Genomic DNA, 15,688 nt, shown 5'->3' with positions numbered 1-15,688 from the left:
CATCCTTTAAGTGTACCTGGTGGTTCATCCAGCCATTATTGTGGGCTACTGTGGAAGTGTTCCCTTTAGGACAATGTTCTCCTTATACCTTCTCCACCCAAGCCATGGTCAGCATTTCTAGCTGCACAGTCAGCAACTTCAAAAAAGTGTCTCCCTGAATTTCTGATATCTGACCAAGACAGGAATGATGGAAGAAAAGAAAGAAATACAGCACCTGGAGAAGTACCTCACCTAATTTCCCATAGTATTAACATTATGGCTACCAGTCACGATAGTGAATAGCGTGGAGACAGGCATTCGCGATCTCATGACAAACTATCTTAGGGCATCTCATACCATTGGAACATCCAACTGAATTCACTGAGCTTTGGATGCAGGTTAGTGGCAGGATCAGTCTCTAACTAGTTAGTAAATTAACTGTTGAAAGAAGAAAGCGGTCTTGATCAGAGGGAAATCTTATTTTACTAAGGCCTGATTCTTCTGCCGCTCTGCACACATAAACCCCATTGAAGTCAATGGAATTCCACAGACAGAGAGCAGATATGGATTTGAATCATAAAGGAAGAAATACTAATGGACAGGCTGAAAGGTTGGTTAATTGATTAGTCTTACACCAAAGCACCTGATTTAACATGTTCTTTATGGGAAAGCCTGCATTTATTGAAAAAGCTTCAATTTACCAGTTTCATTGTCACTGGTTAACTTGTCCTCTCTTTCTTCCCTCTCTAAAGTGCTGCTTGCTGAGGATATGCTGGATGCAGAACAGTTGTCTTTTTCGTTCACTTCCTCATTCTGCCTCTCTTTTTCACTGAGTATTGCACTTTCTTCTGGCTCTCGCTCAGGACCTTGCTGCACCTCACTCTCTGGTCCCACCTCTGTAGCCTGTGGTGTCTCCGTTTCCTGCTCGGCCTCTGCCTCAGTTTCCTGTTCTGGTTCTGGCTCAGGTTCTGGTTCAGGTTCACTGGCACTCACTGGTGGAGAGAACAATGGAGAAAAAGATTCACTTAACAACAATTTCTCTTGGTCGTCTAGACTCACCCATCCGACTGAGCAAGATGTGAATTTACGAGTGATTTTTTTTGTCCATGGAGAGTCTAGCTTTATGAGCAAGAGGCTGCTGATCATTGTGTGCAGACAGAACCAAACATGGGTTCAACTTGGCAAGTCTTGTTTGATTTATGTTTGCTTACAATCTGAACCTAATCCATAATTTTTTACTTATACTTCATTGGAAGTCTGGTTATTGTGGTCACAGAAAGAGTCGAATCATCAGAAAATAGGCATCCAATCCATGTCTAGCAATGAAAGCTCAACACACAGACTGAGCTACAACGAATGAGTTAAACAAAAAAGTAAGTGCAGAGTGTCTTGTAGTTGAATCCCCTTGGATTTCTGAAGGAATTTTTATGTTGACTTCTTTTTCACCTGATGTGGACGGCTTCAACAAAAAGATACAATCGTTAGTTTTATAAATGGCACAGTCTGGAAATGACAGTGTCATACAAATTTGGTTGACAGAAAGCATATGTTTTTCATGCATATTTACTTCAGAATAGCCACATCAAAACTGAACTGAGCTTCCAACTGCTTGGCATATGGCATAAATTTAGCTTCCAATTGGATGGCATATGGCATAAATTTAGCTTGTAATTGGTTGGCAGATGGCATACATTGTTGATGGTGCACTTGGTTTCCTCCTTCTTGCTTTATCACTGACACAGTGAAATCCAGTCATTCACCTTACAGTTTTCAGCTAAACCAGCAGATTTTTACATGCAAGATTTTTTTGTTATGCTGCGAAGACACTGGAAAGCATCCATACATATTCACATCAAGCAGCCTAAAAATCTTGGCAAATTGAAATGGCTATGCAAAAGTGATGAAAATGTACATGCATATTAGGTCCACAGAGTTTTCACATCACCTCTGTATTAAATCTTGTGCAAGATGGTTGAACTACAATACCTTAATCATATCAGGTTTTCCCCCTTGTTGCTTACTTTTCATTTACAATATTGCAATATACACTTCAGGGCCTGTAATGGCTTCTGGATTCAGTTACATATAACATGACATATTCTGAGAACTAAAGAGATTAGAATTCAATTGAGCCTTTGGGTAAGAGAGTGTAACAAAGAAGAGGGACCTAAAATTTCAGTCCTCTACAGCAGTGGTGGGCAATCTGCAGACTGCGGGCTGCACGTGGCCCATCAGGGTAATCTGCTGGCGGGCCGCGAGACAGTTTGTTTACACTGACCGTCCGCAGGCACAGCTGCCCACAGCTCCCATTGGCTGAGAACGGGGAACTGTGGCCACTGGAAGCTGCAGGAGGCTGTGCCTGCGGATGGTCAATGTAAACAAACTGTCTCGTGGCCTGTCAGCGGATTACCCTGACGGGCCACAGGTTGCTCACCACTGCTCTAGAGAGAAGGTAAATGGATTTAGCCTTTGAAGGCAAAAGCCCAAAATATTGGAGGTAATAAGGATTCTTTAAGTTTCTCTCATTCTCAGTGCAAAGGAATTTCACATTCTGAGACAAAAATCCAGTCATGTTTTCTAACTACCTATTTGTACATTTTATTAAGCCTATCTTTATCTTTCTATGAAGCATACCTTTCCAAATCACATCACTAAACCAGATAGTGTTCAGTATTGTCCTATTTCACACATGCCTACAAAGCATAATTTTTGCCTTGTAAATGTTAATGCTAAGAGTGAAGTCCTGATCCCTTGAAGTCAATGGGACCAAGATCTATCTAATCCTCTGCATCATATCTAAGGTGTCTCACACCCATGCATTACCCAAGAGAAAATCAGCATTATATACAGAGCAGATCTAGTGCTATTAATTGGCCAGACAATTTGAACCCACAGAGAGTATGTGAGCCATAGCTTCCAGAACACAGGGAAAGCACTATCTCTTTTCAAGGCAAGGCAGAAGTACAATACTGCTAAGATACAACCTTAAGTGTCCTTAAGAAGTCAGGCTGTGTCACATAGCTGAGCACTGAATTAATATGATATTGAGATATTTGAGACCTATGACTTTGTCACATTGTAATGATCATAACATACAAAAGACACGACTGTCATCAGCTAACCTTTATACAATTGGCACATGGAATAGAACTTTCAATCTTTCTCTCCAAAAGAGTTGTTCCCTGAATGACTGAAAAGAACAGCTTCTCTAAAAAGAAGGGAACAGTTGAACACTTGGCCAGATCTGAAATTATTTATGATACCATGGTCAAGAGATTGCATCAGAGATTTTAGTTTAACAGAGGAAAGAATTGGGAATATCTGATAAATATTTAGGAGCAGAAAAAAATAAACAGAAAATAGCTTAAAAGAGGTTTTATATTTTCTATGCATTTGGAATAGTTCCTGTGTAATAGATGGAAGCAGTACATTAACACAAGCCAACATATAACTAAGTGTAAATAGCAATATGGTATAGACTCTTGGAGTACGTTATTTATCTCTTTCCTAGTTCAGGGAGTCCTTAGTATTCTGCATTTCTGGCATTATAATACACAGAACAGCACTTCCAGAACAAAAGATTGAAGTGCTGTTACTTAACCACTTTGAGGGTGTCTCTCTAGCTTTTGAGATAGTGTCAAATGATCCAAGATATATCGAAACAACATAAGTAATAACATAAATCCACAAAACCTCTGCCAGTGAAACTCAAAAATACTAAATATTCAACACGCACTACAGAGAGAATAAAAATATTGAGCTCACCATATATCTGTCTCTTGCATTTGCACTATATGATAAATGTAATGGTCATGTTGAAATTGGAGAGAACATATGCGATAAACTCCATTTTCAGCAGATGTCTATTTGGTTACTTATATGAAATGAATTGTTGGTTTCAGTCCAGCATCTACTGGACCAGTTTTCACACCAGAAAAACTACCATGACAGTTGGCAACCTTGCTGGCAGACACAGCATAGAGACTAAGACTAAGACCTTATCTACATAAGCGATGTAAGTCAAAGTTACTGTAGTAAAGTTTTGTAACGTAAGTCAACGTAACTTACAATGACTTAACCTGGTGTCAACGGGAGACACTCTATGGTCAACATAGCTTCTGCCTCTTGTTGAAGTGGATTAATTAAGTCAACGACAGAGCGCTCTCCCATCAACTTATCGTGTCTTCACTGAATCTGCTAAATTGATGCCCAGTGCATCGATTGCAACCACACTGATTTAGCCCATAGTGAAGACAAGCCCCAAAAGAGTAACCATCCTCTGATCCCTACAAGTGAGCCCTCCGGATATGTGTTGAAGCATTGTGGAGGGTCAAGGCAAGGAAGCACGCACTGCCACACCAGTAGCATTGCATTTAAAATTATGCTTCTGATATGAGGGATTTGGTTAAAAGGGGAAAGACTTTGATTTAAATTTGGGCTAATGGAAGCAAAGTAGGTTTTACTGAAGTATTGGAAGTGCAAAATTACTGTGATCATCATCAACATCATCATCATCATGTTCCTATTATGCTTCTGGCGTTTAGGGCAGTGATGAAGCTCCTCCACTCCTGTCTGTTTCTGGCAAGTCTTTCAATGGTTCCCCAGCTGTGCCCTAGGCTTTTCAGCTCAGCTTCCAAAGATCTTCACCATGTTGTTTTCAGGCGGCCTTATTTTCACTTGCTACTCTGGTGATGGAACCAGTTTCTATTCGAAGCACAACTGATCCATCTCCAACGCCTCCTGGCAATGATGATGCTGAGATCCTTTTGGCTGCACTGTGTCAGTAGATCTCAATAAATCACTGTGAGTGGAGTTATGTTTTTATCTCAGATTTATTTTGTGTGTGTTTGTGTGCGTGTACAGTTCTTGTTAAGATTGAGTTGAGTTTACTAGTGGTTATGGAATGGTTATAACTTCCCTTTGGCAGCATTTAAATCATTTTCCTCCTTCTATCAAAATTAAATTAACAATTAAAACAAATTGGTTGAATAAGGTACTTTCTTTAAATCAATGGAAGTTTGGGGTTGATATACTAGCAGGAGGGAGTCTGAAGAGGTTTTAAGATGCATGGTGTTTTGTATCTTATGTCTGGCTATGTTTCTGCTGAAAATGAAACAATATAAGTCTACTACAGGAAAAAAGAAAAGTGAGGCATTCCCGGAGGAGCAAATGCTGGAGTTGCAGGGTTCCCAAGAAGTTATGAAACCCCACTACTGTCAAGTTCCAAGACGAAAGCTGTGAGTGCTGAACAGCAGGTGTTCAGATTTCCATTGTTGCTGCTGTTGAAAGAGTAATCGGCACTGTGTGTTTCCAAAGTAGAAGTAAGGAAGCTGAATTTCTTAAAACCTAAAAATTTTTAGCTGTATCCAGGAGCCTAACATAAGTCAGATGAACCACACTGTATAAGACTGTTAATGTACACAGTCCTATCTTCTGCCACCCATCCTAAATGTATGTCTAACTTTAGCAACACCAATCTCACTGTAACACCCAGATCTCATTCCTTAATGGCTTCTCCTCTCTCCTCAACCTACTCTAAATCCCTTTCTCCCAACCTGCCCTCTGTGATTCCACCAACTCACAACGGTGGCTGGCAAGAAGCTGCAGACATCATCTGATTTCTCTCTGGACTCATGGCTCTCATCCTGCCTTGCAACAGCTTCTGTTTTCGGCACTAGAAGGTAAATAGACTAGTTGACCTCACTAGACCCTGTTATTCCCACACATGCTGCCTTCTTATCTGATCAATTCAGGGGATGCTTTGTGAGCTTAGCGGAGTAGCCAGCAGGCAGACATATGAGAGGACAGATGACAAATGAGCCACTAATTGTCTCCTGACCTTATTGACAAGTTAACACAAAATAAACAACAAGCTCAAGTTTAAGAGCAGGTTTGGCAGTTCCTGAAATTCCACTCTTAGGACAGCTCACCCGAGTCTGATTTCTCCGATCAAGTAGGCCACTGCCATCTCCATCATATTCAGCAAGGCTCTAATCCGGCAAACACTTCCGCACGTGCTTAGTTAATTTGAAGTATTTGACTATTCCTATTCCCTTCAATGGGCCTACTCATGAGTTTGAAGTTAAGTATACATGCAATGTCTACAAGATCAGGCTCTAAATCAGCATGAGTAAATTAGCATCTCCTTGCAAGGGTTCAAACATCTGCTAACAGTGTGGGTCTGGAGAAGAAGCTGCTCATACTGTTTTATACCTTCCCCACTAGAGCCTTGCCCACCACATCCTGTATTTCCCCCACTTCTCCTCTGCACAACCCATTTCAGATCCAACCACCAAAGAACCCTGTGATTGCCAGAACACCTGGTGTCTCTAACAACTGTGGCATTTCCTCATATGTGGCTGTGAGCCAGTCCTACAAGCCCAATGAGAGAACAAAAGCATTCCCAGTCTTGCTCCTTAACAATTGTCCAGAGTCTGAGCTAGATAATCCTACCTTGAGTCAGCCTTCTCAGCTCCTACCTGTTGAGGGATGCATATATGCATCTGCATGGACAAATATGACCCATCTGCAGAATTTCATTTCTAATCAAGCCCTCCTGATTCAAATGTCTGGGCACACCCAGAATCCACTGGGGCTGGTGCGAATCTTTCTTTTTAGTTACATAGGGGTGGTACACCAAAACTTCGGAACTCAGCAAGACTGCACATCTCCCCTTAATCACACACAGCAAATAAAAGAATCCAGCTGATAATGAACACATTTCTTTGCAGGATTGTGTCTTACAGTGCATAGAATGTAGCACATGTTTTCCTTCTGCAATTTTCTCTTTGCTTGGGAAGAAGCAGTATCTTATGGTTAAAGCATTAGACTGGGATTCAGGGACAGCTGAGTTCCTACATCTGCCTCAGCTACCCTATACGACCGTATGCAGGTCAATGTTTTCAGTTTCCCCATTCATAAAATGGGGCATATAATATTTCCTGACTGTGGAGGGTTGTTGTGAGGCTACATTCATTAGTGTGTGAGAGGTGGTCTGTGAACATGGCATGAAAACTTGCACACAAAATGTCAGCCAGTCTAGTGCTGTCTAGTTCACAGCAGCCTGGCGTGTTTGCCACCCTGCCTCACTTGCCAAATCCCCAAAACTGCCTTCCTGCTGCTGACTGAAGGCATGAGACAAAAATCCTTATTCAGGTAAAACTCCCACTGAAATAAATAAATTTCAGGGCCCATATACTGATGCTGTCCTAGCTACCTGAAGAATGCCCAGAGCTGCCTTCTGCCAAATTTTGTCTGCTGCTGCACTGCCCACCTCCTTTGTGCCAGCCGTTGCTCTGCCCACTAGCCCAGTTCCCAGGTACTATCTTTTGGCTGCCCCATGTACACCTGTTTTTTGTTAGGTGCTTCACTTCAGATACCCTGGGCACTTGCTGGCTGTCTGCTGATAGCCTCTCCATTGTCCAGCTGCCCGGAGTTACTCTCTGCACCTGTTCTAACTACAGGCTTCATTTTATACTGTCATTTTTAAAATGCTTCCAGGGGAAATATGTTAAAATAATCATCATAAAAGAGATACATCTTCCTTACCCAGTTGTGAAATCCTAATGGTGGAAAAATCTAGCTCATTTGCTCTAAAAGCAATAATGGATTTGAAGAACTGGGATTTTAAATATTTTGAAAGACAAACATTACCGTAAAATATCCATATTTTCTGAGCAATTATTCCACAGAGACTTGTGGGGGCTCTACTATCCAAAGAAATTGGTAGTGTAATTATGAAATCATGTAAACTCAAACTAAATAAACTTGACTTAAGATTTAATGCTATGAGAGTAAATACACCCAAAGTCAAAGTGCAACTTCAGTATCTTCTTTCACAGTTGTATTGCTTTACAACATGCTTCAAAGCCATGATACCCAATAAAACCAAGTAGCACAAATTATAGAAGCATTAATCACCAATAGCATGTAGTAGGAAATCAAATCAAATAAAAGAAAATGATGGCAATAATTCATCCACAACATGCACAGAGGCTCCCAATGTTAATGCAGCATCATGTGGCAAGAATATGCATCTCTGTAGGTTTGGGATTTTTTGGACAGAGGGACACATGATGCAAGTGGTGGAATGATGTGCATGCATAATATCACTTTGGACACCAATAAATTATCTGACAACAAACAAACAACATAAAATACTAATTATACTTTCCTTCTTCCTAATTGCATTTGGTCCCCATTATTAGTTTTGCTACAATTTTATTTTTTGTGTGTGCATTAAAAATAACCAACAAAGTTCCCCCTTAAATTCAATATTTCTTCTGTTTGTCACATTCAGCTTGTGCTATGCTGGAACATTATTATAATCTTGGCTTTCAGCAGTTGCATTTCTTTCAGAGAATCCACATAAGCAAAATGTGTTGGCAGGAGCACTATTGTTTTAGTATTCAGTAACTACTGATATACAAGGAACATGATGCTAAAATCAGATCCTCTGTATGTTGCATTTTATAATTGTTTTGTTCTAATAATAATGGGCAATAATAATAACCATAAGTAATAACAACAATGAATTATAACATATCTCTAGCATGAGTAGCTCAGAAGGCATTTGAGAAAGCAAGAGAAAAATGCAGTCAGACAGCACAGACTAATCTGTCGAGTTACGACCCCTGAAATGAGTTGCGGCACCCTAGAGCTTATATTCCTGTATTCACGCACAAAAAACGTGTGTTTAACAGAGAGACGCAATGACAAAATTAGCTCCTTCTCCCCATCCTCCCTTGCACTCACCTTCAGGGGGCTGAGGGGTCCCATGGGGCGTTGAAGGGGTCTTCAGCTCCTCCTGGGACTCTACGGATGCTGGGCTGATGCACTTGGGAATGGGAGAGGATGGGGCTGAAGGAGAGCTCAAGTTCAAAGACAGCTCGTTTCTGCCTCGGCATATACTCCGACTCTTCAGCTCCTTCTCATACTCCTCAGCTGCCAACTTCTCCAAGTATTTGTATCTGAAAGTTAAATTCCAAAGGGTTTCCGTAAAGAAAGAGAAGCCAGTGGTTGATGCTTGTTTAGGGACGAAGCACCTGCAGAGAATGAATTGACTTCCTGACACAAGGATTACAGTGCTACACCGACTGCTGGGTCAGTCTGCCAGTAAAAGTGCACCACAGCAAAAGATATTAACCAAAAAAATGTTAAATTGCTCATGACAAAACAAAAAATGGTATCATTACACAATCCTCAGATATTGTATCCTGTCTACACAGTCCTGCCTTCCTCCTTTTTGGAAGCATTTACCTGCTCCCTCTTCCAACCCTCCTCCCAAAAAGCCCCCCCAAAACCCAGCCCCCTAAACTGATGCAAATAGCCGAAGTCCCAGACTTGCTGCAGGGAGAGGGAAAGTGTTCAGTCCAGCAGACAAAAGCAGCTCTCCCTGAAAATAATACCAATAATAAACTTTTGGACTGAGGACTATCTAAGGCTCTGAACCTGCTTCTATTTGCTCTAACAGCAATGCACTGGAATTCACTTTGTTCTCTCCAGAGTCTATAATGGAAACTTTTCTTTTTTTTAATTCTAAAAATTTTTTCTGCCGGACTCAGACATCCAATAGCTTGGACCTGACGTCACATATAGTTTATTCATCAAAGTCAGTTTAAAAGAACAAAGATACATCTGTTTTGCATTTTAGGCAGGCAGAACTCACTAACTGTTTATTAAGACCAGCTACCAATCATATTCTTCATACTGCGCTTTATACATTTGGACCAAAATAACTTTGGAATATGTGCCTCTTCCAGATGTCTGCTAATTTTATCCACCATTATTTGCTCAGGAATAAATTTATGAATACAGCTGTAACAGGCTCCTGACTCTGTCTTACCCACAAGTGAGCTGTTTAACAGGTTAATCAAGACTACTGCCTATGTCCCTCAAAGACTATGTGGTCATCCTCTAATAACCCACTGCTGTAAACACATCATAACAAGGAACAGCCCCTTCCCCAATCCTGCCTCCCTGACAGGCAGAATTACTGTACACGTGTATATTAAATTCAGTAAGGGTAAAGGAAGTCAGCCACATGTGGTAACAAACATGCTTAGTGCATTTAGTAATCACACACACATATTCACAAGCATAACTATACTATAAAAATGTCTTTGAAGAGCACTTGTGTTTTCTGATGCAAGTTGCATTATTATAAACCACAATAATGAAGAACAAACTTATTTTATTTTATTCCTCTGGAGGTATAGGCATGATTTGAACTGAGATTTTGCAGGAAAAGGAACCCCTACAAACTCTGGATGAAAATGTAACAAGCCACATACTTGTATGGTTATAAAATAAGAACTGTTTACAGTTCTAGCATGAAGCCAATTCTAAAGAATGATTTTTTTCCAAAAGAAGAGAAAGCCCTTCACAAACATTATCATGGTCTTTTGTTACACAGTTAATGAAACCAGCCCTTATTTTAACCGCAGTCAGTCAGGTATTCAGCCTTCCCTCTCCCCACAAACTGAGCAGATGTAACTTCACACTCATAAAGAGACGTTCAAATAGATCGCTCAGCTAAACAAGGTACAGAACAGCTGGCTGCAATGAAGTTTTCTGCAATGTGCCAATGCACTACAGCAATGATCTGGACTGATCCCCCATAACATGGGGAACTACGAAATTTTATTGTCCTCTGCTCTTTTTCAGCTATTTTAACTTTTTTTGCTTCTGTGGTTTGGTGCTGCAGAATTAAATTCACCAGGAAAATAGCAGCCTGTCAACATACACAACTGTATCTAGTCAAAATGAACTCATATAGCAGCAGCAGACCTCATGGCATTATACAACAAACTGAAGATGGAGAATATTCAGATTTAAGGTTCATGTGTATACTGGGTAACTCAGGGCATTAGTAAAGGTCTATATGGAGCTTTATACCAATAAGCAACAAGTATGAATCTAGACCAAAAGTTGTTTCCATTTCACAATTTTTAAGTGAGTTATGATAAATCAGTGGATGGTTTCAATTCAGTTCCTAGTGAGCAGGTATCTATATTATCAAATGCACCATCACATTAGCTTTCTTGTTAGCAGTCTTATGAAGACCATGGTGTGAATGTGTATAAAGAATTAACTACTGTCTCTCTCCTACATGTGGTTCTTCCAGTCCAGGGTTGAGGCACTGCTGCCATCCATGTGTCCATGTTCCTCTAGGTCAGGGCAACTTGCAGGGCCAGTGCACATGCTGAACCTGTTTCATGGCTAAAAGGCACCAACCCCTGGGTTGTCAGTTTGGTATGTTTCATGAGCAACCAATTCCATTTATTTTGTTTAAGAGAATAAAAATGTAATCTGAAGTTCTCTAGATCTGTGAGCAGTGCCCTGGAAATTTGACATGACCCTCTGTTTCAGCAAAGTCACCAGATATAGGTCAGAATAAAGAACAGGAACATTTCCATTTGAACTGTAAATGTCTAGGAAGGATTCTGGGCGTGTTCCTTTGCAAGGACATTTTTAAATTATCATTGCAAACTATATGCTATCAAACACAAAAACACATGAAAATAATGTTGCTGATTCATGCTTGCAAAACCAAGGAAATGCAGAGTTAAACTTTTTACTTCCTCATTAAAGTCCTGATCCAGAGCCCAATGAAGTCAATGGAAAACCTCCCACTGACGTCAGTTGGCTCTGGCTCAGGACATAAATTACCATAGGTACTGCATACAGGGGCTCATATAATATCTTATACTACACAAGACTGCTCCAAAACCTGGAGAAACTTAGACAATGGGGGATTTCAGCAGAGCTTTTTGTGCTTATTTTGTTCTAATGTGGGATATATGTTTGCAAAATAGCCCATAAAAGTGCACTGTCAGAAGCTGTCTGATGCAAAGGACTTTATTAAAAAAAAATACGTAAGGCCAATGCAATAGATGACTGATGTTTGACAGTGCATTTACGGACTGTCTAAGAGAGATGTTTCTTTCCTCTTCATAAGAAGGAAATAAAAGTTTAGCTTTTCATTTGAAGATATATACACATCAAGATATATTGCTAATGACTGATAAAATTGGCCCAGGCAGCACAGCAATGATGCCCTGCTGGTGAACATTTCCAAAAAATACTCCAGCTTACTTTAGCATGTTCCATTACAACTTGAAAATGCCGGAGAACTCACTTCTAATTTGTTTCAAATCTAGCCGACCAGCAGGATTGTGGTAAAAGTTTTTACCCAGCTACAGTCAGTGTTTGGTGCTTATGCAGTCAGATGTGTTTCATTTCACAAGATGCTTTAAATGGTTGTATTTTGGCTATAAAGACGAGGGAAAGCACATCAGCCTCTGTTTGATTTTAGAAACATCAAAATCATTTATAATAATGGTCACCTTAGCCACAACAGAATTGCTGCTGGATCAGACTCTAAGTTTGAAGGAGGAAATTGCCTCCCGTATGATGATTTGTATTGCCAGAGATAAATCTACCAGTTAGATGATTTCTTCATATTAATGTAATGAAATATAATTTTTAAAGGACTCCATGGGTCACTTTGTCTAGTAGTCTTTCAATGGTAAGGATGCTGCACATGTTACGCAAAACAGAATTGTAGCATTCTTGATTTTTTCAGTCTGTTATCTGGTTAGTAACATGCACATTTTACACATGAAAACAAGAATTCCATCTAGCCTTTAATAACCACTATTGAAAAGGAAGGTTAAACTACTGGAAGACAAAGTCTGTTATTTGAGTGCTCCTGGAAAACTTGCTTTCATGGGCGTAGGAACCTAAATGCTTAGTACAGTATTTCTCAACCTTTCCAGTTGCTAATCTTTTATTTAGAGTAAAAAAACTGAAATTAGCATTATATTTATTATGAAACAATAAAAAAATCATCAATACTAATGTTAAGCCTATATAATTTATTTGTGTGTTTTGAGTGGTTCTAAGAAAATACTGGACCTTGAAGGATAAGGGTATGCTGGGAGTGGGGGAATGAGAATTTTTTTGATAGTCAATTTTCTTTGCTTTAGATAACAATAAAATTTTCAGTGGCTCATGACCTCCCCTGAAGATTTGTACCCATCGGTTGAAAAACACTGGTTTAGAAGAACTATAACCATACTACTATTTGGGCAAATTTCTGGTTCAAATGTAATACTTGGTATTATTTCCCAAATCAACAGATAAAAGTTATGTCAATCTACCAATCCCATGCCTACCAGTCCTGCTACACTCTTATTTATTCCTACACCCATGATTGGACTCATTGTTCGCTTTAGTGAAAGTACAACATTTTTATAGGTTTCTTTTTAAATAAAATTGTCCCTTGCATGCCTGGTTAAAAGTGTACTTAAATAGCCAACAGCCACATGATAATGGACATAATAAGTGGAAAGCAACTGAAAGCAGAAAGCAAAAGGTACAAACCTCTCTTCTCTTGCTTGCCTTAGTTCCTCTCTTTTGTCTAAATAATCACGGCTTAAGTTGCAGAGGAAATCAAAGAATAAGAAGGAACAAGAATAAGGAAGGTAACAGATGTAAATAATAAGAGAAATAAACAGCTAAAATCAAGACAATTAAAGGTAATGAAGACTGACTATCTACACTGAAGACATTTGCATCCATTCTGTGAATAAATGTGGAAGAGGGTGTATGTTTGTTCAAATGTATAGAGATACACTACATGTCACCATCATGCCAAATATGTACAGTGGGGAAGGATATGAAGCATAGAATAAAAATGGGCAACTTTGAATTACAGGCTTAGAAGCCTAAAATAGAATTTCTGGCACATAATTCTGTGTTTGCCTATTATTTTTCATGGCCCTGACTTCTGGACAAGTTACAATTCCTCAAATGCCACTACTTACATCTGTCCTCACATTTCTGTTATTCTTTCTCCTCCAGTTCCACTTATTCTCTCCTCCCACAAGTAACTCTTTTCTTTCACTTTCAGATCAACTTTGCCTAACACTTGGGTAGTGTAATTACTGGGTGTGATGTCCCACCCATGATTTTTATTGCTGAAATGTTCTTTATATTATTTGCAGCATGTTTATCTCACAGGGTTATATAAGACTTGCAGAAGTTAGAAGTCCTGTTAGAACATCTAGCCCACTCCCCTGCTGATGCAAGATTGTTCCCTATGGTCCATTTCATAGTGTTTTGTCAAGTGGTTAGACAAAACTGATGGGACTTTCATCACTTCAGACTATCTCTCAGCCTATAAGGCCTCAGTGCCAGGAAGTTTTCCAGAAATCTTCCACTTACTGAACACATCCCATTATTTCTCTTCATACTCTGTGTATCAAATGAAATAATTACTCACCATCCCTGGGGCATGCACCAATCAAACATCTGAAGACAGTTATCATGCCCCTTCCTTAGCACTCACATTCAGTTGTCACCCGTAAAAATTTGTCAAATTATATATATAGATAAAGATACTTAAATATACACACTATTCTCTAGACCACTGGTTTCTAATCCTTAAAAAAGGAGAGTCCCCTTCAGGAGAATGAAACTGATCTAGCTCCTCTTCAATCCTACCATGTGTTGTTAATGCTCTACCCCAAATGAGCAGTCACTCAGAGCAGATGGTGAAGATCTTCATAATATGATACTTCCTTTCTTACATGCTTTGATGAAATAGTCTATAATGCTGACATTCATCATTGGCAATGGAATGAGCACCCACTGAAATTAAAAATGCAGTGCACATCTCAAGAGTTTCAGTCTCTCTGCAAGCTAAAGACACCATCAACGTGTTTGTTACACATTGGTTCACAGTTTCTATATTTTCTTTGCAACTCTAACAGCTAGGAGACTAATGTTTAAAAAAGAGAAAGTTGAGATTCTGGAGAAAACGGAGGGTATTTGTACACTGCAATTAAAAACCTGTGGCTGGCCTAGGGCAGCTGACTTGGGCCAAAGGCTCGGGCCAAGTGGCTGCTTAACTATGCTTTAGATGTTTGGGTTCAGGCCGGAGCCCAGGCTCTAGGACCCTGTGAGGGGGAAGGGTCCCAGAGCTCGGGCCCCAATTCTGAATGTCTACACTGCAATTAAACACTCCCTTAGCCTGAGTCCTGTGAGCCCAAGCAGCTGACATGGGCCAGCCATGGGTGTTTAACTGTAATGTAGACATACCCGGAGAGGCCTCTCCATGTACCCCAGGCTAATCCTCTACACCCCTTCTCCACCCTGGAAGTATGTTTCATACTGTGGGAAACCCTGCTGTATGCTTACTATGGAAAATAACTCAAATATTGTACATGTACCTAAGTAAATTATTTAGTTATCTCAACCATATCTTAGCTAACTGGAAAATTTTAAGGGTGACCACTGTATTTAGGAATTTGGGCTGTTCAGCACTTAACAGGACTATACTCTTAATTTAACAACTGTGAGGGGCTCATGCAATGGGATGAAGATTTTTTTTTATAATGCATTTGTATGGTCTCATTTTTCTAATCTTAGGAACCATCCGCAGCGGCAGCACTATCACTGTATGTTGCCGGCAAGATGTGCAGATCTGTCATGCAAGCTGCCAAATGCTCTGCGTGGCTTTTTTGGACTGGGAGTTTCCTTTCTGAAAGCTGGTGTTGGCTGTCTCATGACTGCCTGCTGTAGCAATATGATACCATTTGGAGGGAGAGTTTTTGGAAAGAGCTTACAGCTAGAGGATTGGGAGCTAATTGCTTCTGTTTCAGAAGAACTTGGGCAGCTTTTGGCTGCCGAAGACTCTATTGCG

General features: G+C 40.0%; 1 protein-coding gene across 1 annotated transcript in view; it reads right to left on the bottom strand.

The window, feature by feature from the left end:
* The window catches only part of FHOD3 (formin homology 2 domain containing 3), a 645,976-nt gene that overhangs the window by 114,322 nt on the left and 515,966 nt on the right, over positions 1–15,688 (bottom strand). Inside the window, 3 exon segments of the mRNA XM_030551482.1 lie at positions 681–971; positions 8,734–8,948; positions 13,366–13,416. Coding sequence (XP_030407342.1) covers positions 681–971; positions 8,734–8,948; positions 13,366–13,416 — 557 coding nt within the window.

This window comes from Gopherus evgoodei, chromosome 2, assembly GCF_007399415.2.
Source record: "Gopherus evgoodei ecotype Sinaloan lineage chromosome 2, rGopEvg1_v1.p, whole genome shotgun sequence".
Taxonomy (NCBI): Eukaryota; Metazoa; Chordata; order Testudines; family Testudinidae; genus Gopherus; species Gopherus evgoodei.
The sequence above is the reverse complement of the archived record's forward strand: the minus strand, read 5'-3'. Positions and strand labels throughout refer to the sequence as shown.